Consider the following 23,014-nt stretch of genomic DNA (forward strand, 5'->3'; position numbering starts at 1 on the left):
AAAATTGTTTTTGAATTCAGGACCACTCGTGTAATTTTATTTCATTGAAGCAACATTATCCAAGGAGGACTTCTACTAAGCCCTCCCTAAACGATTAGCCTCCGGTACAGGCATCTGGTTAATTTATTGTTTCTGGCCTATTTTGGCAGCATAAGCGAGCAGATTTCTAAGGCATACACTATTTTCCTCAGAACACATACTTTAAGAGCTCCAAGGAAATATTTTTTTATTTGAACGACAGATTGAGCATCAAACATTGAAAGAAAAAACGGCTTTTTTGGAAATGGCTCTCATGTTAAAAAAGTCATCTATATCATAATTTAACACCATATGTAAAATACCCTTATATTTAGAAAACTGCATTTTCATATTAAAGTTATACATGCTGCTAATAAAAAAGATCCATTATAATTGAACTATATATTGTGACTAAACCAGCAAAGTTGAAGCTACTTCAGAAGCTTTGTCACTAATGACGATTTCTTAAATTGCCTAATAAAACTTATTATCAGGTATGCCATACCCTCAATGTTTCTTTTTATAAAATTGCTTGACTGCATTTCTTATAAAAATGCTCGATTAACAATTCAATTCTTTTAAGAACATATCTTTTCTGGGGAGCTTTGGAGCCATGACAGTGCTAGTATAGGACATACCCTATCTTGGGGACATATACATTGGAGTCACGACTTTTGTCTTAGTGGTTAAATGAATTTTCTTTTCCTTCAGAAAAGTCAGATGGCATTCTCCTGTATACAGAATAGACGGGGAGCAGGAAATTCGAGTTGGTTGATTTTTTCCAAAATCCCAATAAAAAAGCGCCTAACGTCTTAAATAAGGGGGGTTTGGAAAAATTTACCAAATTATACTAAATGGGCTTAATTCCTACCAGCCCTTTAAACTTGAAAACAGAATGAATAAAAACAATGAACTGGTTTCTTAAAATAGCAAAACGTTTATATAAAATAACTATGAAATAGGAGTATTCAGTTCTTAAAAATGTCTTCACTTTCTCTTTTTGTTCTCGAAGCAATTCTGTTTACTAGGAAGTACTTCGTTGTATACAACTTGCAAGTTCTTAATACATGAGGTTAATAATTTTATTACGGACACGAGAGTTAAAGATGAATCACGATCAAAGTAGTTCATTTTTGCCTTTGTTTAATCCTAGTTTACATTCGGCATATTCTTCAAAAGGCACTAATCTGTTGAAGAAGTAGCTAACAATGACGATGCAAGCTGCCACAATAGCGGCTATTGTGATGAAGACGTATCTTGGTCCGTAGGTTTCATAGATGCATGTCATCACCAATGGTGTTACGATTCCCGAAACACATGAAGAGCCAGATATAATTGCACTGTAGAAGCTCTTTGAAAAAATTAGCGTTTGAAAACCATTAATCATTGCTAAAGATGTAGAATGATGTTTAAATATAAATTCATATATATGTATGCATATATAATAAAATAGAATATATACTAGAAATGAGACATGTTCTCCGTTACTCCGAGTTTCGTGCTTACGCACTCATCAGACAGATTATCATCAGACCAAATTTACCAAATTTACATTGATTCCGAAGAAGCTTATAGCGAAACGTCAACCAAGCTGTTTTTTATTGAGTATCTATTTATATTTTTAAAAAACTTTAGAGTTAGGAGCTATTGATGTATATATATATATCTATATCTATATGGAAAGAATTTTCCTCCTGTCAGCATTTGCCTTATGATTATATATATATAGATATATGGAAATTTGTCTTTTGATACTTCCGTAGCACAGTGCTCAATACGTTAGCACGTAGAGCGTGATATATCATAGAGTTGAAGAAAGTAAAACTACATGGTTTATCTCTACAGGAGATCTCCTGAAGAGTGAGTTACTCACGAAACAGGCTTGTAGAGATAAACCATGTAGTTTTACTTTCTTCAACTCTATGATATATCACGCTCTACGTGCTAACGTATTGAGCACTGTGCTACGGAAGTATCAAAAGACAAATTTCCATATATCTATATATATATAATCATAAGGCAAATGCTGACAGGAGGAAAATTCTTTCCATAAGGGTGCTGCCCAATTGTATCGAACCACTCTTGGTCGGAATCGAACTCCAGTTTGCTGCTTCAAGTTTTCTTTATGGTCTATCAGAGTTACGAATGATTGTCGTTCTACCATACGTTCTGTTTGGTCTTGAATGTTGAGTTCAGTGGCAATGTCCCGTGCTTCATTGTTCATTGTGTGGATGGCGCTGTCATTTGCTGTCTTGTAGGTTGTGGTTATGCTGTTAGTTAGTAGTTTGTCATGTTGTTCACTATCCAGTTTGTAGTAGTTGGTTGTTTTGTCAGCGGGGATGAAGGCTTTCGTGGAGGCGTTGATCTTTTTGATGTCTTCGTGTAGCTGGTCTTGAAACTGGTGGTGTGTTTTCATGAATTGGATGTGCTTGATCATGTTGAGTAGATCGGACTCAAATGCGTCTAGGTCTTCGTTTTGTGGGGGACATTTTTTAGATTTGAATCCGAACGTTTTGTTTTGATCCTCGGTTTGTTGGTCGTCTTCGTTTGGTTTTTCATGGAAGAAGGCTATCCATCTCATACACTTGATGACAATTTCACTTTTTTCGATAAGTTTCTTTATGTAGCTGTTTCTTGGCGGTATCGGTATATTCTTTATTGAATGGTTGAACCTTGTTTGTTCCATATCTTGCGTTTCACATGTATATATACAGCCCCAAACCCCTCCCCCCAAAAAAAACTTTCCTTGCAACTTTTCGAGTATATTTTTGTTTTATATTGCAACAATATAATTCAAATACTAAATTTTCTTCTAAATAACTGTGTGTGAAATTTCATTTTGTAGGCACTTTAAGCCTTTTGAGAAAGCATCCAACCTGTAACAGTGAATGAAAGGTTTGATTTTTATTGAATGTTTTCAAAAAGTTCAAATTTTGGAAAAACCGGCATTGGCTAGAGAACCAAAAAGTCAATGTTTTTATGCAAATTGTTCAATATAAGATTGCAGGGAGACATTTATTGCTGAAGCTGATTTGATAAGAACTTTAATTTAATGTAATCTTTGTTTTTTGCTCTATTCAATATTCTATTTTATTAAGTTCGCTTTATAATATGGTGGTATTACAAAGATTTGTTAAGTCATACCTGCTTTCTTGGGCCAATAACTTTCGAATACAACCCATTTATTATTAGAAATGACAACGTGAAGCCAACAATAATTATCAATTCTGCAACTACGAATTGCGCGAGGTGTATTTTAGGGGCATTTTTGCACCACTGGAACTTTGGCGGACACCCTGCTTTCCATATTGTTTTCATCACATTCCCAAGTTTTGTTTGTTCTGAAAAAGATAGCGTTTTTTCAAGACAAGACAATCAAATATAGATATAAACGATGAAAACCTGAATAACCAGTAGTTCATTTGTATAATCTGCATAACCACGTACAAACAATAGACCATTAGATTAGAAGATCGTGAGATAGCTCACCTGTTGTTTGTAGAGTTGGATGTGTGTTTCCCCAGGGTAAAAATATGATAAACCCTAGCAATGAAATTGTGCACCCTAGCAACATTATGCTTCTCTCGGCAAGCCTAGGTAGAAAAAAAGATGTCAGTTTGAAGGAAACATTTTTGTTGATGAAATGACAGGAAATCCAAGGAATTCTTAAGAAAAAAACAACTCATTGTTTGAACTGATTTTTAATATTATTGCAATGGATTTAAAAGAGATGATAGGCCTTTTTGGTGTATAGTCTAAGAACAAATAATATTTACAACTTGTTAAAACGTAAATAATAATGTTGAATTTGCTGTAGTTAAAAAGATATCTAGTAGTATATAAAATTATCCAAATCTTTCTTTCTGATTGTTGTTGAGCTATTGAAGCTTGCTGCATTTTCTTTCTTTAGAATGTTTTTAGAGGGTCTTTTTGAAATTTTCGTAGTTTTTATACTCTTTACACCTTCAGGCAGTAAGTTCCACTGTAGCGCCGATCTGTATTTAAATGTCTTTTTTCCTAAATTTAGTCTATAAATGTTGTATCAATATTGTATAATAGCAGTAATATTTTATCGATATTGCACTTAATAAGCAGTCAAATTTAGTCCACTGACGTTATTACAAAGTATTCCATCAGAAGATCGATTGAACTATTGGCTGCAACATACAAAATCTAGATAAAGAATCCTATAAGCGATTTTCTGGTTAAACGAAAAACCCACTTTGTCTAATAGGTCGTAAATGTTTGGTTATCATTTTGTGCAAACTCGTCTACGTAACATCAATCAAGGCAAACTTCTGTTTATATAAGTTAAATTTGTTTGTGTTTTAAGCTGTAGAACTGTTGTTTTGACCCCCAATAATTGCGTTTTGCCTCAACGACTTAATTTGCGGTTTTTGTTTGTTAGAATGGGTTGATTTGCAACGAAAGCATTTGACACTTACTCAGGTTTTTGAGGAAATATTTTTTATAAACAATAAAAGTGCCAGGGTAGCACAAAAAGCTTCAAAATTGACGGAATAGGAGCAACTAACCGGTTTGAAGTGCATCTTATTAAAGATAGCGAAAAAAGTGCAATTGGTCCAACGGAAGACAGCAACAGGCCAGCATAGAAAACAGCTTCTGACTTTGTAAGCGCCAGCTCACTTTTCATTAGTGGAGCAGTGAACCTATGGAGATTGCATTAGCTAGAAGTTTTAAAGACTCATTGCTAACAATGAGCCATTGCGCTATGTAAGCATCCTGTAATGCATTTTTAGACTGTCTAAAATCAATCTTGGTTAGTCCGTAGAAAATTACTGCCATTGTTTGGACCGTCGCCACGCTCGCAAAGGCCCATTGTTAGCATTGAGTCTTAAAAGCATTCTTCAAGAAACAGATGCTAGACACAGAAACAGCTAATCATAAATTTCTATCTATGCATATCCTTAGATGAAATCTAAGAAAAGTTCTGAGAGCAACATTATATCTTTGAACATTGCAAGTCACAGCATATCAACATCTTGCCTGAATATATGCAATGGATAAACTTAATTCAAACAAGTATAGTATATTGCTCTAAAGAGGATATAGATCATAAAAAGATTTGAAATTATTGAAGTAAAAGTAATGACTATGCTCCAATATATGTATTAATAAAAGTCTAGCCAGAATCTGATGACAAGAGTGGCGTTGAGAAATAAAACATTTCGTTTTACTAAAGTTCATTTTCTGACACTCTTGTGTGTATAGAAGTTCAGAAGGTTGTTTGAACTTTTTAAGCTATGAAAATTACACACCTGAAATAGTACAATCAAATATAGTTCTTGTAGATAGGAAAGATTTATCCAACTTACGTTTCTATTGATGAAAATACCATATACATGACAAAGTAAGTCAATAAGATTATCAAGAGGGCAAAGTTGTCCGGCTTTTGCAATTTCTCTACAAAAAGAGGCGAGGAACAATTTAGTAACGATTATGTAATGTTAAGTAACGAACATATCATATCATATCATATCATATCGTATCGTATCGTATCGTATCGTATCGTATCGTATCGTATCGTATCGTATCGTATCGTATCGTATCGTATCGTATCGTATCGTATCGTATCGTATCGTATCGTATCGTATCGTATCGTATCGTATCGTATCGTATCGTATCGTATCGTATCGTATCGTATCGTATCGTATCGTATCGTATCGTATCGTATCGTATCGTATCGTATCGTATCGTATCGTATCGTATCGTATCGTATCGTATCGTATCGTAACGTAACGTAACGTATCGTATCTTAGTCTTTTTACTTGTAGTCTATGTTTTTATACGGAAACATTATGAAATGACCTTTTAATGCATCTTCTCCTTCTCCTTTTATGACCTTCGTATAACCGAAGTTGTTCCAGCTAGCCACCTCTAGAATATTGTTTGAATCAACCGTTCTGGGAATGTTCTTTATCAATTTGGTGCTCTTATATGGTGAATCTCAACTTTCTGGAATTTGCTGCTTGTGCCAATGCCCCATACAGTCATTGCATATGTGTATATTGGTATTTCAGTTTTAAAATGAATGTCCTCCAACACTTTTCTTGGCAGGAATTCGACTTTTTTCAACATGGACAACTTTTGTGAGAATTGCTTTTACATCTTATCTATGTGTGTGTCCTAGTTTAGTTTGTTGTCAAAATACACTCTTATATTCAATTATATTATTTCTAATAGATATTGGTGATAGGGGCCTCGTAAACCTCTTTCTGTTGATTATCATTGCTTCAGCTTTCTTTCTATTAATGGTAATCTTATTTTCTTGGCACAATTTGTTTTTTGTCTTGCCAGCAGATTCAGCTTGTTTGCACAATCAACTACTGATTTTGGTATGATGTATGCAGTGATGTCATCTGCATACAAATGCACTTCCCCATTGTTGACACTATCAGCTATATAATTTATGTAGATAGCGAATAATCTAGGGCCCAATAACGACACTTGTGGGACAACAAACTCTACTGCACTCATTTTTGAGGTTACATCATTGTTTTCTACATATGCCTTTCTTCCATCTAAGTAGCTATCAATTGAATTGTACAATCCTCCTGTTATCCCTGCTACGATCCTTTTCTCCTGTATGTCCTGGTCTACAGAATCAAATGCCTTGATAAAATCCACAAAAGTACACCTACTCAGGGGCCTCACTTCATACTTTTTATTGACGGGGATGGCTGCATATTTGCCCTGAAGAAAATATTTTGCCCTGGAGAAAAAATTGGAAAAGCCGGGAACTGGCCCTTAGTTCCCGTAAACCTAAAACACTTCTTTAGGGGAAATTTTTCCCGCTTAGGTCCTTGCTCAGCGTGTTCACAAGTTCACCGATCACCGACGTATTTGCCTAAGCTTGGGGAGTGAGGAAACCCTCGACTCGAACTGCACGCGCTCATTTCTTGCAACGCACTCTTGATTAGCATTTAACAGGATGAGGGTATCAAAGCTTCCCTCAATGCCATCAAAAATCATTGTGGGGAAGCTACCCTGCTGCATAAAAAATGCAACTGATATTTTCTATATTTGCTACATATATTTGCTATACTACAACTAAGCTCTTGTGCAGCAATCTTGAACTCTTTTATTGTTATCTCATCAGGTTCACTGACTTTCATGGGGTTCAGTTGAATCATCTTTTCTGTTAACATGCCATTCGTTATCTTCAGTTGATTTATCGTTAGCGTGACTCTGTAAATAAACAGGCATTAGATTTGATGCTAGGTTTTCACATACAGTAGCAATAAACTCATTCATTGTTCCTGCTTTCCTTTTATCATCAAACACTAATATCCCGGATTCATTTTTATGGGACCTATCCTCTTCAGTTTTAATTTCTCAGTTTTGTGACTGTTCTTATTGTCTTCCAGAAATCTGAGCTTCCTTGTGAGATTTCTTCTAATTTCCTTTTCCTTTTTCTAAATTTGCTTCTGCAGTCTTGAGCTCTCTGCTTACCTTATTTCTCAGTTTCTTGTGCTCATTTCTATCATGTTGATCTTGTGTTCTGTTCAACTTTAATAGTTATTTATAGCGCTGGTTCATGAGTTTTCTGATACAGCTATTCATCCAAGGAAGAGCTCTTGAACTTCTTTTACTGTTCCCTTTGGTAGGTTTTTCTTTGCTATCTCTGAATATAACTGCTTAGTCATCCACAAATTAGCATTTACTTCAAAAATGTTACAGTTGAGGCATGGTGCTTGTCTAACATCTGTTTTGAAGTTTACTTTATCAAAATCTTTCTAGTCAATTACTTCCTTAAATTTTGGAGGTGGTTGCGGACGCCCTTCAGTGTTCAATCGTAATACGCTCGATTCTTCTTAACCATAACCTTCAGCAGTCACCTTTTTATTTCCTACTAACAATTGATATCTCCTCTTCAAGGTTCTTGTAGTTTCACAAAGCTTGTAGTTCCCAGCATTTCAGTTTCACAAAGCAAGAAGATCAATAAAATTATGACTATATTTTGTAACGAGAAATTTTCTGACGCCATGTTCACACATCCAGAACAACAGCTATGTTGTAAAATTTGGAGAATGCAATTCCTGAACATGTTTACAAACATTTCATAGTCACGGAGATAGAGAGCAAGGCATAATAAGCCTGTTTCTCAAATCACTTACTTGAACTTCCTACATTGTCATATCCAACTTTTTTAGGTTCTCTAAACCATATCAACAATGAAATAGCACAAACAGCTTGCATGAATATTCCAACACAGCCGGGAGCATTCAACATATCAATGTTTACAAACGAGGTATGAATTCCATTGCCAACAACCACTGCAAGCAAGGCTTGTAAACCTAAAAGTTGAGATAAGAATTAGATTCCAGTTCCAAGGGATAAAGTTGCCTTTAAACTGCAAAACTATTGCCTACAAAGTTACTGGGTATTTATGTTGCTGTGAAAAATAAGCATGCGTTAGAACAAAGCTTTTAAATGCTTTGTTAAAGCAAATAAAGAAAGAGAAGCATGATTATTTGAAAGAGAAGTGGATTCTAGTAGCAGAAATAAGAAGCATAAGATGGGCCATAAATGGAAACAGCATTTGACACAACACAAGCACATGCTAAAGGACTATGAATGCGGCAGCAGAACGTAATTAATTTCAAATAAGGTAGAAAGGAATGAAAAGATTGAGTTAAGGGATTTCAGTTTTGCGGGGAGACAAGCAGATCAAGAATTTTTACATTATCTGGCGTAAATACCCTTGTTTGAGGTCGTTGAAACATATTCTAAATTCCGGATTTCTAAATAGGATTTATGCATATTAAATTTCAAATTCCTCTTCATTTTAAACTGTTTCTGTCTTTTGCTTATTATATATTTTTGTCGCAAGATTCACAAAGTCCGGTAGACGGACTCGACCAGCATGCGAAAGTCTTTCAGAGTTATGAAATTTTTTGTGAAATTGTAATACAGTTTAATTAAGCATGTATTCTCTCCTTCTTACCCCTAAATCAGTCTGTGCATCAAACCAAGGGATTAAGCTACATCTTCTTTGTTTGTAAAACAGTCAAAGTTGCTAAAATAGTTTTTGTTTCCCTTCTTAATTATGTTTAAATCTATGATCTTTTTTGTGCGATTCGACTCCTTTCCATTTGCGCTATAGAGACCTATCAGATGTCTCAATATTGGTTGATCGACCAGATATGTATTCTGCTGTTGTGTATTGCAGAAACACACTCACTAGGAAAAGGGAAGATAAGGACTTTTGTTGCTATCCTGTTGCGTAGCAACATCGAATCACATCACATACTGAAGAATTGAAATTTAACCTTATGTAGTAAAGGCCTTCTGGCTACATATTACAACAAGGAGGGGGGGGGGGCTCTCTCCTCGATTAGTTTACCTAGGTAAAGGGCTCCTCCTTTAAGTAATTCCCCGCATGCAATTTATTATTTAGCTCCTCTTTGTATGACCATTGTATTTAGTTTTCTGTAACATTGTATTAATTTTTTATTTTGTTTTGTAAAATTATGTATTCAATCTAGGTAGTTTAGTTCTTCGAATGTACTGTAGAATTTTAAATGGTATGTGGACAGTTTAAATTATATGAACTGGATTATATCTGAACTGAACTTGACGCAGTGAGGTAGATAGGAAATTTCATAAAAGGGGCGAAAAACTGAGATTTTTAGACAAAAATCTAACAAACATTTGTAATTCTTTCATACATTTGAACATAGTTCAGTCCAGTTCAGTTTTTACATTTTAAAATTTCTCTTCATACAATATCTTACTACAACTACATTTCGATCAATTACATAGTATGTTCACACATTGCATAAAATACTTAAAATAACAGGAATAAATAACAATTACGTAAGATGTTGTTAGCAGGGGAGTTCCTTTATGAGGAGCTCTCTCGGTAGATGAGCTAATCAAAAAAGGGCTCTCCCTTTTCGTAGTGGTTTAATATGTAATTGTTTGATTACACCAGTAACAGAACAATGAATTGGGCTTCAGAATCCAATTTGATAGTTCTGGTATGGCTGAATGAAAATGTTTTAAGCCTTTGACAAAAACCGAAAACAGACAATGATCTTTTTATATCTACTTGAACATCATTCAAAAAATTTAACACAAAAGAAACGCACAGATCTGATACAACAATGCAAGAATATTTTCCTTTTTTAAAATAGTAACTTTCATGGCTTGTCGTGTACCATATTGGTGAGCGTTTGACACAGATTCATAGAAGTTGTGACACAGATTTGAAACATAACACCTCATAACATAACATAAAACATAACAGTTGTGACACAGAATGTGACACAAGTCTAATTATTTACTCAAAGTCATTTTTCATAAATCATACTAATTGAAGATTTTATGGTCTGCTCTTCGCAAATGGCATTTTAAGTTGCCCATCTGATTCAGAACAACTGAAGAAATAGTTATAATATCCTTTTAAAGACTGTTCTCTCAAATTGTGTAAAAAGTCTCTCTCTACACTTGAGTAAAAAGAAAACCATGTTACAATTTCTACAAGATGAGAATCTTTACCCACAAAATAGCTGTTTAGCTTTACAGGGACTTTTTAGCCCCCCTGACCCCTCTCTATCTTCGTCACGGGCTTGACATAATCATTTATTAATCATGCTTATAACCAACAGAGTTCTTATAAAATATCTATGAAAATATGCAAAAATTTCAGGGGAATCACCTGGGCCAACGGCAAAACCAAGGGCATAAATTGTAAAAAGTGTGGCGAAACCTCTCCTCTTTTCTTCCGTTGTTGTTGATTGTGCCACAACAGCACGGCATACAGCAACATCTCCTAGTCATAAATAATACGTCAATTTTATAAAACACTCTCTATTCTATAGACAAGCTATTTAAAATCTTCTCAGCGACATTAATGTAATTATAGAAAAGACTTTATTCCAAAAAGAATTACTTGTCAGAAGATGCATCGAATTGTTGAAATGCAATGCAAGCAAATCAGTCGTCCTTTACACGCTATAAAAGTCTTATCTTGCACTGTATCAATCTATCAGTGCACTTTTTAAAAACTGTTAAAATTTTTTTATAAGGTATTCAAGGCGTACCCTCTATCAAGGAAAATAGCAAAACAACTGCATATTCTTTCCAAATGAACTATCACACACAACAGGAAACTTCGGTTATACAAATTTATAAGCAAAGAAAAGTTCAACAAACCTCTTGATATTCCACAAATAACTCTTGCAATCAGAATCATCACAAGTCCACTGTTTTTAGGAAACCCTTCGGCAAAAGCATACAAACAGTCCCCAAAGAACCTAAGTAGGAGGCTTGCCAGTAGAGGTTGAATGGCACCACGGGCATTGGACCAAGCACTAAAGATAACTAAACCAGTCATCTGTCCAGCCTGAAAGCCAGCAATTATTAAGCCGAGAAATCTTGTGCTTACTGACTGATCCACCTAAAACATTTTGAAAATAAATCAACAGAACACAAAGAATGCAAAAACATACTATATATACTCGAATTTGCCCTACTATATTACGTCCAAACCCCAAAAAAGTCCATTCTTAAGGTGAAAAACTTTAATAGGCCCCACCCTTGAATCAGCCCCTTCTCTAAAATGCAAATTATTTTGTTTTAAAAAAACAAGGGCCCTTAATAAATGAATTTCAGAAAAATTCACCACATTGGACCTTGTTTGTCGACACATTCAGTGACAAATGCAAAAAGCACAAAATTAAATCAAACATTAACGGAAAGACAGGAAAGACAAATTCTTTCGAATAAAAAATCTTTTAGGGTTTTGATTTCTACTCTGGTTTTATACTTAAGTAATAATTATCGAGCAAATTTGCCAATGAAATGCCGCAGGTGACAACACTTTCTTCTATTTCGGGTCCTATAGTTACAATCTCTGCCAAAACACCTTGGAACACCTACATATTTTGCTAATTTTTTGCTTTTTTCGTATATTTCCCATGAAATGTTGCTTAAAACAATCCTCCCCCCCCCCTAAAACAATGCTGCTTCGTCGTTGTCGTTCATTCAGCCGTTGCGGTTGCTTGTGACTGCCATGACCATTTCTCTCCAATCCACTCTGTTCTGGGCCATGGGTAGCGCTTCGTAGAGTTGCATGCCAGTGAGCGATTTGATGTTATCAGTCCACCGCGTCGGGGGTCTGCCCCTCCCTCTACTGCCCTCAACCATACCCAATATAGCAATCTTTTCTAGGCTGTCATCTGGTTTTCGTGCGGCGTGTCCGAAGTATGTGAGTTGTGCTCTATGAATGAGATTGAGTAGACTGTTTGGACGGTATACTCTGTCAAGCACGCTTGCATTGGTTTGCCTTTCGGACCAGTGGATGCTCAGCATACGACGCCACGCCCACATTTCAAACGCGTCAATTCTTTTTCGGGAGCGTGTCTTTAAAGTCCATGCCTCCGCACCATAGAGGACGATGGAAAATACCAAAGACCGCATCAGTCGGGTTTTCGTGTCTAACCGGATGTCATGGTTCTTCCATATCTTCTGTAGCTTTCCAACAGCAGACCTGCCCATCGCTAACCGTCCATCAATCTTCTTTTCACAGTCTCCATCAGGTCTAATCATCGAACCGAGAAAGTTAAAGTTGTTCACTTCCTCCACTTCTTTGCCGTCGACAAATATATGGTTGTCGTCTGCGGTGGTTTTCATGATTTTAGTTTTGTCGACATTGAGATATAAACCGCATTTCTCACTCTCTACTTTGAGCTTTTGAAGCAATGTGTTCATATCTTGGATGGTTTCGGCGATGAGGGACGTGTCGTCAGCGTATCTAAGCTCGTTTATCAACCGCCCACCAATAGATACACCCATTTCCATGTTCGATAACGCCTTCCTCATGATGTGTTCACCATATAAGTTGAAAAGGTGAGGGGAGAGAATGCACCCCTGTCTTACTCCCTTTCCAATGCCAACTTCGTCGCTTTCACCACTTTCTGTTCTGACAACTGCACACTGGTTCCGGTAGAGTTCATGTAGGAGATGGATTATGTGTTCTGGAAAGCCCATATCTCTCATTATACTTAACAGTCTCATTATACTTAACAAGAGGCTGTGGTCGACGCAGTCGAAGGCCTTTGCGTAGTCAATAAAGCAAAGGATAAGTTGCCTTTTGCGTTTCTTCAATTTTTCCATGATTCGTCGGATATTGGATATTTGATCTCTAGTTCCTCTGCCTGTACGAAACCCCGCCTGTGTGGCTGGTAGTTCTTCATCAAGGCGCTTACGCATGCGTTCTACAATCACATACAGCAAAATCTTACTGGTATGTGAGATCAGAGCGATGGTGCGGTTGTTCTTGCATAGTGTTGCGTCACCCTTTTTCGGAATAGTTATGAACACAGATTTCAACCAATCATTGGGCCAATGTTTGTGTTTCCATATCGAGTTGCATAAACTACACAACTTGGCTAGTCCAGTGTCGTCCATCGCTTTTATGAGCTCTGCTGCTATTTTGTCGTCTCCCGGTGACTTTCCGCTTTTCAGTTTCTTTTCAGCTGCTTTGATATCTGGCTCGTCTTGGTAATCTCGAAAAACCGTGTGTTCGTGTTGTATTCTATCATCCTTTGCGTACAAGTTTTCGCAGTATCTTTTCCACCAATCCTGTATATCTTTAGATTCCGTGAGTACATGGTCGTCTTCATCTTTGATTACGTTCAAGCGTTGCGAACGCTTATTTGCTTACAATGTTGCTTACAATGCAGTTTATCACAGCGATCGGTAGAAAAAGGTTTGCCACAAAAGTATGTCTTAACTTAGCTGTGAGACAACATTGTTTGTGTCAAGGTCTTACGCTGTACTGCGCAGACTTATGCGAGAGGATTTCATGAGAGAATCGAAGAAATGAGATTATGTTCTGTGCTTACATTCTTGTTATCGTGCATATCCCAATCCCTATTTACAAAATCTAATGATATATATACTAACGGCGTACAATAGGTTAATAACATGATTGACATAAAACTAAATGAGGTACAAATGAATACGGGGTTATGCAATATAAGAATTATCCTGTTAAATTAGAAGGGGGGGGGGGGGGACGGATGCATGAAAACGTTCAAAATATCACAAGTGTTCCAAGTGTTTTGGCAGTGATTGTCTGAAACCTATCTGGAATATCAAAAGGTACAGTGATCAAAAGAAACATATCAGCGATTTTTTAATTTCTTTCTTCAGTTTGGGGGTAAAGGGGCTTTAGCCGTTGTTTTTAACAGTAGTAGACGTTGTCAATAGTTTCATTCTGTTATATTTCATTACTTAGTTACAAAATATAGTGTTATTGAAGTAGTTGTGTAGAGGAATTTGGTAGATATGAATGCGTTGAAAGCGTGAATTGTTTTCATGGCACTTTTTCTTTGTGATGGTCGATTTCCCTTAACACAACAGATTGCAGCATTTTTATGACGTAAATCGGCGTCATTAGTATAGAGAGAAAGATTTTTCTTTTCATATTTTCAAATAAGGAAAAACCAATAAGAGCTAAAAATAGAGCCAAAACTGTAATTGCAAATATATAAAAGAGAGAAAGAGCCGATAGGTAGTTTGGGGTCTACAAGAAATCACAGCGATATTAGGAAAAATGGTCGTCCATACGATGATTAACCAAAGGAAAAGAGCCTATGCATACTAATCTGATCTAATCTAGCCGTAATGAAAGCTTATTCACTAAACTGTCTGCTCGCTACGCTCGTAGGGAACCTTGTCTTTCGGTTTTTTTCTTGGGGCACCCAAAATCTATCAGTGGCTCTGGTATTGATGCTCCACAAGAACCAATAAATATTTAATGTGTTTTCGGTATTTGGTGTACAGTGTGTTTACGCTATTTGGTGTACAGAACAGGGCAATTCGAAGATGCTACTCCCTCTTTCGCGCTTAATGCAGCAGTTTACAACATTAGACAACTGTGGTTCAGCACTACCTATAAAGCGTCGAGTACTTTATGACAGATTGGTAAACAGTTATTTTCAAAAATGTGTGTATCTGAAAGAATAATTCTTATGAAAGGCCAGTTACATGTGCATTACCATAGAAACCTGATCCATGACTACTAGCCCATGACTTCTCATATCATATGATATTTCACCTTTTGAGATAACAGAAGACAGCTCGACACGAATCCATGGAAGTTTGGGATTCAAATATTTAATATCTAAGTTAATTTAGCAAATTTTTATTGCAATGTAGTTTTTCTTTAAGTAAGTATATCATAACTTTTATTTTTACGGAATGGATATAGTGTGAAACTTACATTAAGTTAAAAAATCAAATGAAATGGATCAATGATGGGTAATGAAACTAAAGACAAGAAATTTAAGCAAAGACAATAACAAGGTTCTTTAGCAGTGAAGAAATTATAACAAAATACTGGTATCAGAAAACGAGAAAACCGCACCTTTTGTAGGTATGGCCAAAGTGACGGCATTGTGCTTGTGTACTCTGAAAAGAGCAAAACTCAACAAAGTAAACGAAAAGAGCCATTGAAGATCTAATTTGATATTGCTTGTATATAGGGAAACTCTTTTTAAAATATGGAATATTAGAAAAAGGGAAACTATAATCTTATTCTGTTTTGTATATAGGGAAACAGTTCTAAAATATGATACTTTTGAAATAGAGAAACTAAAATCTAATACTCCTTGGTATATAGGGAAACAGTTCTAGAAATATGATATATTAAAAATAGGGAAAATATCATCTTATTCTGTTTTGTATATAGGGAAACAGTTCTAAAATAAGACACTTTTGAAATAGAGAAACTATAATCTAATACTAATTTGTGTATAGGGAAAATCTTTTAAAAATGTGATACTTTTGAAATAGGAAAACCATAAGCTTCGGCTTATCTTCATACCTCTTTGCATCCATTTCCCTGTTCGCATTCATATCCATCCAAGTCATTTTTACCGAAAATTACTTTCACAATATTAGTTTCATAAAGATATCATTCTGTTTTCTTACCTATTGAACTGGAAAAGGAAACCAAATAAATAATGTATATTGCCTTCCATTTTGCTTTGTAGGTTTCCAACGACACCAAGTCATCGATGCCATGTGTTCCAAAATTCTGGCATCTTTTGGACGAACTGATCAGGAAGATTGAAAAAATTGTTTAATGAAGATAAGTGAGTTCTGTCTAGATAAAACATCAGAAGTTTTGTTTGCAAAATTTTGCTTTTGATTTTTCATAGCAAAAAATGCACTTAATTATAAGGTATGCATAGTTGTACACATTGTAATGATGAAAAATCATTTAATCAAGTTTGTATCAGATCTTTCTGGTTTTCCTGTTTTAGGGCTTGATACAATTAGTTATAACAACCATTGTAAATAATTATTTTAATTTTTTAATACTAAAATGATTTTTTTAGACATGGTCGCTTAAGCAACGAACACGTGTTGCAGTATCTCTGGAAAAACTTTAGGTTTTGCTTTGAAAATCAATCCTATACAGGATGAACCGTAGATTATACGAATTGCAGGATCTACCTGAGAGTGAATTAACCAGACTGTCAGTGAAAGAACTGGTGACGACTACGTGAAGCAAACATATACCTGGAGAACGGTCTGCATGATTTACAGCAATACTCAAGAAGGAACAACCTCGAACTATCTGGGTTCGCAGAATGTAGGGACAGCGAAGAAGAGGAAACCAAACTACAGGAATTTTTTCAAGACCTGGGAGTAACCATCCACACCGGAAACATCGAGGCTGGCCACCGGATACCGACCAAACGAAAGGATATGAAGAAACCGTTGATTGTAAGTTTCGTTAACCGACGCAAGCGTGATGAAGTTTTCGCAGTAAGGAAGCAGATCAAGGGAAGAAAGATCTTTGTTAACGAGCACCTTTCACCGCACAATCGTTGGCTATACACCCTGGCCCTTGAAGTTGAAAGGAAAAGCGGCTATAGATTCTTGTGGACTATTAATGGTACACCATGTTTGCGGAAAAGTGAAAATAGTCCGGTTATTAAAGTGTCTTGTCCTACAGTCTTGGGTGGTTTGTAAGATCTAATATTCCATACCTTCTGACATAAAAGTGTAACCATAGTGTTTTTTTAAGGAATTTGTGGTATCATTTGCACATTCATTTTCCAAAGAGCGCTGCAACTCTTTAACTCTTTAATTACTAATAAAATTTGCATACCATTCAACTTTGTTTAAATAATTGACGTGTCAAATGCCATAAACCAACGAGAAAAAACCTAACACTGCTGCCAAGGAAAGATGCTGTCGTTGCAATAGACGTGTACACGTTCGGAAAATTGAATGTGGTAATTGTAAACTCCCTTCCCATATAAAATGCGCACAAATCTCAATAGAGGCCTATGCACGCTTATGCTCGGAAAACAAAGAATGGATCTGCAGGAAGTGCATGTGTAAACAAATGCCGTTTTTTAGTGTTGTTGACAGAGACCTTGACTATAACTTTGATCTCACTTTCACAAAGTGTCTTGAAAGCCTCCAATTTAACCAATCTGTAACCATCGACTCCTTATTGGACAAAATTCCTGGTCACGAATTCTCAACAGATAATTTTATTGACGATATGATCACCTCGAAATACTACACTCCCCATGAATTTAAGCAGGCTCGACTGGGCTAAGCTCTCTGCGCTATACTGGCACTAAAGCACTTAATGCATTAAAAAACGATCCTCTCTTTACAAATATGACAAATAAAAAACACCTTAAGCGTATATTTTCCAATAAGGCTTTTGATTCTTATTAAACAACCATATGTCCCCAAACTATCCTTCAGCGTTTCTGACAGCAGCTCTTTCTTCCTTTGTAGCAGTTACATTTAAGAACTGGTAACCTCAGTTGGTATGTCTGGATTTGCCCGATCGGCCGGGTAGGGGTCTATGAATTAGCTCTGCTATAAGATTCCTTCCCAACCATTTGGTCCTTTCTTAAAATTTTCAATTTTATCAATTTAATGATTTGGTATCATAGATTATGGTAAACCTAGTCCAATTCATGTACTCGTTTCTTTATTCTTTATTAATCATAACTTAAATTGTAATTCTTGTTGGTTGGAATGAAAGCTCTTATGTCTTATGTCTTAAGTTTTATGTCTTATGTTAATGAAACATTGAATTAAAGTTAAAAACATGGCAAATAGACTTATATGCATTCATCCATTAAGCATAATCATAAACATACATTATAAAAATATGTTTTTTATTTAGAAAAAGATTATCACTATTTGGCTTCACCTTTCTGTCTCGTTCACTAAATTTTTCTTCTTAGCATCGAGAAGATTTTCCGCCATCTGAGCTAATTGATCGTTGTAGCTTCAAAATTCTGTGAATAAAGATAGCACTACTCTATTTATTGAAAAAAAAGCATTAAGAAATCAACTTTCCATACAATCAATTAAAAGAATTTTTTTTAGGCAATAGTGGAATAAAATGTACCATATCTTTCTCCAAGTAACTGTGCTTTGTAATCCCTTGAATATACCCCTAGCCTCAGCTTGGTTCCTATGTCTTTATCATAGAAGACATATATGAAATATAATATGGGAATTTACTCCGAGAAATCGGTCATTTTCCAAGTTGTACAAGGAATAACAGATTGGCTTAGAAAATAGGTTGAGAAACCTGATATAGAATAACTTGGTGCCAGCGCAAATTGATATAGTTTTATTTTTTTCAATTGCCTTAAACTTGGCTCACAAGGTGTATTTGTTAACAGTGAAGTTCTCAGAAACATTACAAAAAGAGAAAAATAACTGTTGAAGGAAAAGAAACTGATGAAAATTTTTTTTTGAGGACATGAGAAAGAAAGAATGGTCAGATTTGTTCTTTAAAAGTAACATCAAGAATACTTTGGTTGTATTGATGATCAATTCCTACTAATAAAGATCTAGATACAATCATAGATTCTATTAAAACTTTTTTGACAAGCCCAGTTTGAAAAGTTTAAAATCTAGATTTTCTTGGTAAAGCACCTATTTTTCCAAAATGTTCAAGATCAGATGTTACAAAACAATATTCCATGTAAAAAAAAAATTGCTTAATTTGCTTTTTTATAGTTGATAGTTCTTCTGTTTTTGGTAAACCTTGTTTCTTTTTTTCTCCTCAATCGTATTTTGGGTACTTTTAAGATCTAAAAAAGAGTTTCATTACAAGCTTTATTATAAAGGTTATTCTAAAACTTTGCAAGACCTATTCTTTTTCCAAGTCAAAATCATAACAGACGAAACTATTAGACATAATGATTAAAGAAAGCTTAAATATATTGCCTCGGATTTTCCTTCAGTCAAAATCCATTTCAGATTCAGTCTCTGGCCATCCCTAATGTACTTAGATCTACAATTTTTTTGCTGCCAAAAGGGTGGCGGCCCAACATAAACTCTTTAAAGACTTTCATATTTCCCCCCTCCACTTTCAAATACGTTTCGCCGCCCCTGGAAACATTCGTATGGATGGATTTCAGGCCCTTTTTTCTAGTCTATCAATATTGGTTATGTGTATTTATAAGATTCCCCGAATGTCAGGCAAATGGCAAGTTATAGCAGGTTTATCATCGGCTAAAGAAACGTGATATGTAAAAACAGAAAAAAGCTGTGCTTTTTATGTTGAATGGTCTGGATGCCATTTGAAACATTTTTCCAGTACGTCAAGATGTTGAGTTTAACATTGATAGTTTCATTTTTTGCAGCCTATTCGTTTTGTGTAGGGGTGTGGTGGTGTTGGTGATTTTACACAGAAGTCTTGTGTAGATGCACAGAAATTATTTTTTAGAATTTTTTTGCTAGTTCGTGCATGAATTCAAAAGTGGTTCTACAGCTTCCACTCCTCGCTTTCTAAGGGCTATTCTCCGACCAATTGACTGTCATTCTTCTGTTAAGTGTTTTTGAACAATTTTTTGGCACAGAACTTGAAAATGGCTTAAATGGCGAAAATTAGCTGAGTCAATTTGTTGAGCGAAGAACGTAAGAACATTTGTAGGGAGAGCAAGATAAGAGAATAAAGTGAGAGAAAAAGTAAAAAATACAAAATGACAAATTCAGCTGAGGGAACAAGTTGAGAGATTAAGCTGCTAGAATAGGCTGATAGATTTAGCTTAGAGAATAAAGTGAGAGAAAAAGTCGAAAAATAAGTTGAGAAAATTAGCAGATACGAGGGAATGTGCTGAGAGAATAGACCCATAGATTAGGCTTAGAGAAAAGTTGAGGGAATAAGCAAAGAGAAAAAGTGGGGATAATTAGTTGAGAAAATAACATGAGCGAATTAGACGAAAGATAAAGACTGAAAAAATAAACTCGAAGAATAAGCTGAGAGAATAAGCTGAGTGTTAACGCTAAGAGTTAAAGTTGAGCAAATTTGTTAAGAAAAAAGACAAGAAAGTAAGACGAAAAATCAAGCTTACAGAATAGACTGAGAAAATGGGCTGAGAGTCTAGTAACAATATTTTGATTTTCATGCTAGGCCCATTACATTTATTCATTCCAGTCACAACCTCGTAACAATCAAAGTACGTCGCTAATTACAACATGCTAATCCTATCTATTTTTTCAGCTCTATCGCATCATCATTAACTGCCTAGCCATTCCTTCCATTTGTTTTCGCCTGTGGCTGTTTTCATAGCTTTAGCAATTAATTTTCAATAAATGCATTTAAATTTTAGTTTGTCATTTAGTCAAGGATAGTCGCGAAAAATCATGCTTTAATATACGCCTGATAGTCTTTTCTCTGGCTTCGTGTTCTCTGCACGTAAAAAAAGATGCAACGCAAGTTGGAAATGACACGCTAACCGTTGCATAGTGGATTTATGCTAACCTGGTGGATTTATTGGTGAACGAATCACACACAACAATGCTCAATTCTCGTTTTATAAAAAGAGGGTAAGCTGAATAATAGACTATGCGAATAAGCTCAAAGAAAAACATTAGGGAATTAGCTGAGAGAATAAGCTCCAAGAATAAGCTTGACGAATGAGCTTAAATAATAGAATAACCTCAGCGAATGAGCTATGAGAATAAGCATAAAGAGTAAGCCAAGATAATAAGCTTAAAGAATAAGCTTAAAGAATAAGCCAAGATAATAAGCTTAAAGAATAAGCTTAAAGAATAAGCTGAGAGAATAAGCTTAAAGAATAAGCTTAAAGAATAAGCTGAGAGAATAAGCTTAAAGAATGACCTTGACAAATGAGCTTAAAATATAAGCTGAAAGAATAAGCTGTGCGAAAATATAGATAATTAAGGGTTTTTATGGACATTTATTATTTTTATCAGTGTATATATAGAGACGTGTAAATGAAAGTATTTAGTCTTTCCTTACTGTAAATCTTTGACATTAATTGGCTATATAGCTATCGTCATGCCAACATTAAAGTAATCAATTAATTTTTTTGCTATAATTAGAATAATAAAACTGAGAAAATCTGACATTCTCAATTGAGAATGTTGAGAATGTCTCGATTTGCCCCTGGCGTTGCCCATTGACCACATTAATATAGACTTATCCGTAATATCATAAGATACTCTTTTGGATCCTATTGAAAAAGAGTATCCAAGGGATATCGACATGAAAATTCTCAACCCTAAAAATGATCGCATTAAAGATGAAAAGATTTAGAAGAAATTATCTTTTCATGGTATAAAAATTAAAAATTGGTTTTGACAAAAAGCAAACCATTTAGAACATACTGAAGCTTGACGTCTCACATTTTTCTGAGTGCAAAACGTCAGAACATAGACCAGAACTCTACGCTAGGAAATATATTTACTCAGTTGTGGAACGGAATGGGCCAATCAGTAACGCAAGCACGTGACTGTTGAGGTTATCTAATCACTGCCGCCTGCCTATTGAGAAGTTACCAATGGAGTCCTTAGGTGAAGAGGAACTCCTTCTATCCACAAAAAAGCTTTTTCTGCGCTTCTGTAGATAGCTTCCCAAAATTCTAGATGGAACGACGATCGGGTTTTACCAATAATCCAAAACGTGTCGCCGTTATAGTTTTTTGTACATTCTGGGATTTCCAGGAAATGCTGCCCGATAGCAGAAAGGCATCTCTTAGTCATTGTTTTAGATCTGGAAGACCGAGGTGGACATTCTCTTTGAGGTGGGGTTTTGTTTCTAATGCTAGGAGAGACACGCTGTTCTATTATTTCCCCCAATCTTTGGCCAGAATCACTTTGGCACGCAAATTCGTAGATAACGGAAGTCTTTTAGGTGGTAGGAACGCATGCCTTTTGAATAAATTTTTTTACTCGCAAGGGACTGTTACAGATCCAGCATAGTTTTAAGTAAACAGGGCACTTTTGCGGACCAATATTTACTTCAACCGAGAAACTGAAATGACATCCACTGGATAGCCGTTCTCCAGAAAAATCTTTTTTTTTGTTATTTCAAGGTACTTCCTGATCATTTGCTCAATTTCCTTAGGGAGGCCTAGAATTCTTGTTGCCGTCCCTCCCTTACAATTCCTCCTGGGAATTTAATAGAATTTAAAAGGAAGATCCAATTTCAAATACACCTCTTTATCAAAATCAAACAACAGTCATTCCTGACGGCCTACCTTCAATACAATCAACAAACAACATTACCTGATTAACAGAGAAACTCTAAAAACGAATGAAAGTTTATCAAACCGATAAAAAAATCAGCACAGCGATAACGTTACTTTGAAAGGTGAAAAATTACGAAAACGATAAGTACCCGATAACCACTTACTATGTTTATTTTCACCATCTCTCAAGTCTCTTTCGAAGCTCAGTCTCCCCAAATCCGCACATGCCTGCTTCTTACAGTTCTATATACAAAAAACTACAAAAAGCAATTGTTATATTGCCTCAAGCTAATTTGTTGCATAGTTGCTTCTTTAGCAATGCGGTTTTTAGCAAACAAATATTTATGGTTCAGTGAAAACCAATTCGTGCATTGATAAAGACAGAAAGTTTGCAGCGAGAGAGCAAGCAGTTATAATCATGACAAGCAAAATTGGGTATTTTAACAAGCTTTAAAATTTTTTGAATT

The 23,014-nt window shown here is 35.5% G+C and overlaps 1 protein-coding gene across 4 annotated transcripts; it reads right to left on the minus strand.

Moving 5' to 3' along the window:
- Window positions 1–478: 478 nt before the first annotated feature.
- LOC135695445 (major facilitator superfamily domain-containing protein 8) lies at window positions 479–22,866 on the minus strand. 4 transcript variants are annotated; one of them, XM_089112817.1, is made up of 12 exons: window positions 22,712–22,866; window positions 18,245–18,332; window positions 15,985–16,109; window positions 15,419–15,462; window positions 11,200–11,443; window positions 10,703–10,816; window positions 8,157–8,336; window positions 5,355–5,442; window positions 4,554–4,688; window positions 3,508–3,611; window positions 3,163–3,359; window positions 479–1,369 (listed from the first exon to the last, which is right to left on the minus strand). In XM_089112817.1, exons 2-12 carry the CDS (start codon window positions 18,298–18,300, stop codon window positions 1,136–1,138), a joined length of 1,521 nt encoding a protein of 506 aa, XP_088968943.1. In that variant the 5' UTR covers window positions 18,301–18,332; window positions 22,712–22,866; the 3' UTR covers window positions 479–1,135. The 4 variants fall into 4 exon arrangements, with proteins under 4 accessions (XP_088968943.1, XP_088968944.1, XP_088968945.1 ...); XM_089112818.1 differs by having other exon boundaries at window positions 18,245–18,350; window positions 22,712–22,748; XM_089112819.1 differs by lacking the exons at window positions 18,245–18,332; window positions 22,712–22,866 and adding an exon at window positions 17,174–18,219.
- Between the last annotated feature and the right edge of the window lie 148 nt (window positions 22,867–23,014).

The sequence above is a fragment of the Rhopilema esculentum genome, chromosome 15, assembly GCF_057945365.1.
Source record: "Rhopilema esculentum isolate cy_ngs chromosome 15, ASM5794536v1, whole genome shotgun sequence".
Taxonomy (NCBI): Eukaryota; Metazoa; Cnidaria; class Scyphozoa; order Rhizostomeae; family Rhizostomatidae; genus Rhopilema; species Rhopilema esculentum.

Excerpts from the sequence above, each read along its gene's own strand:
- LOC135695445 (XM_089112817.1), bottom strand. The coding sequence starts at position 18,300 with ATGGCGGAAAATCTTCTCGATGCTAAGAAGAAAAATTTAGTGAACGAG. Across the intron at positions 10,817-11,199 it reads TATTTGTGGAATATCAAGAG|GAGATGTTGCTGTATGCCGT; the intron begins GTTTGTTGAACT and ends ATTTATGACTAG. Across the intron at positions 8,337-10,702 it reads TGGTTTTGCCGTTGGCCCAG|GTTTACAAGCCTTGCTTGCA; the intron begins GTGATTCCCCTG and ends CTCAACTTTTAG.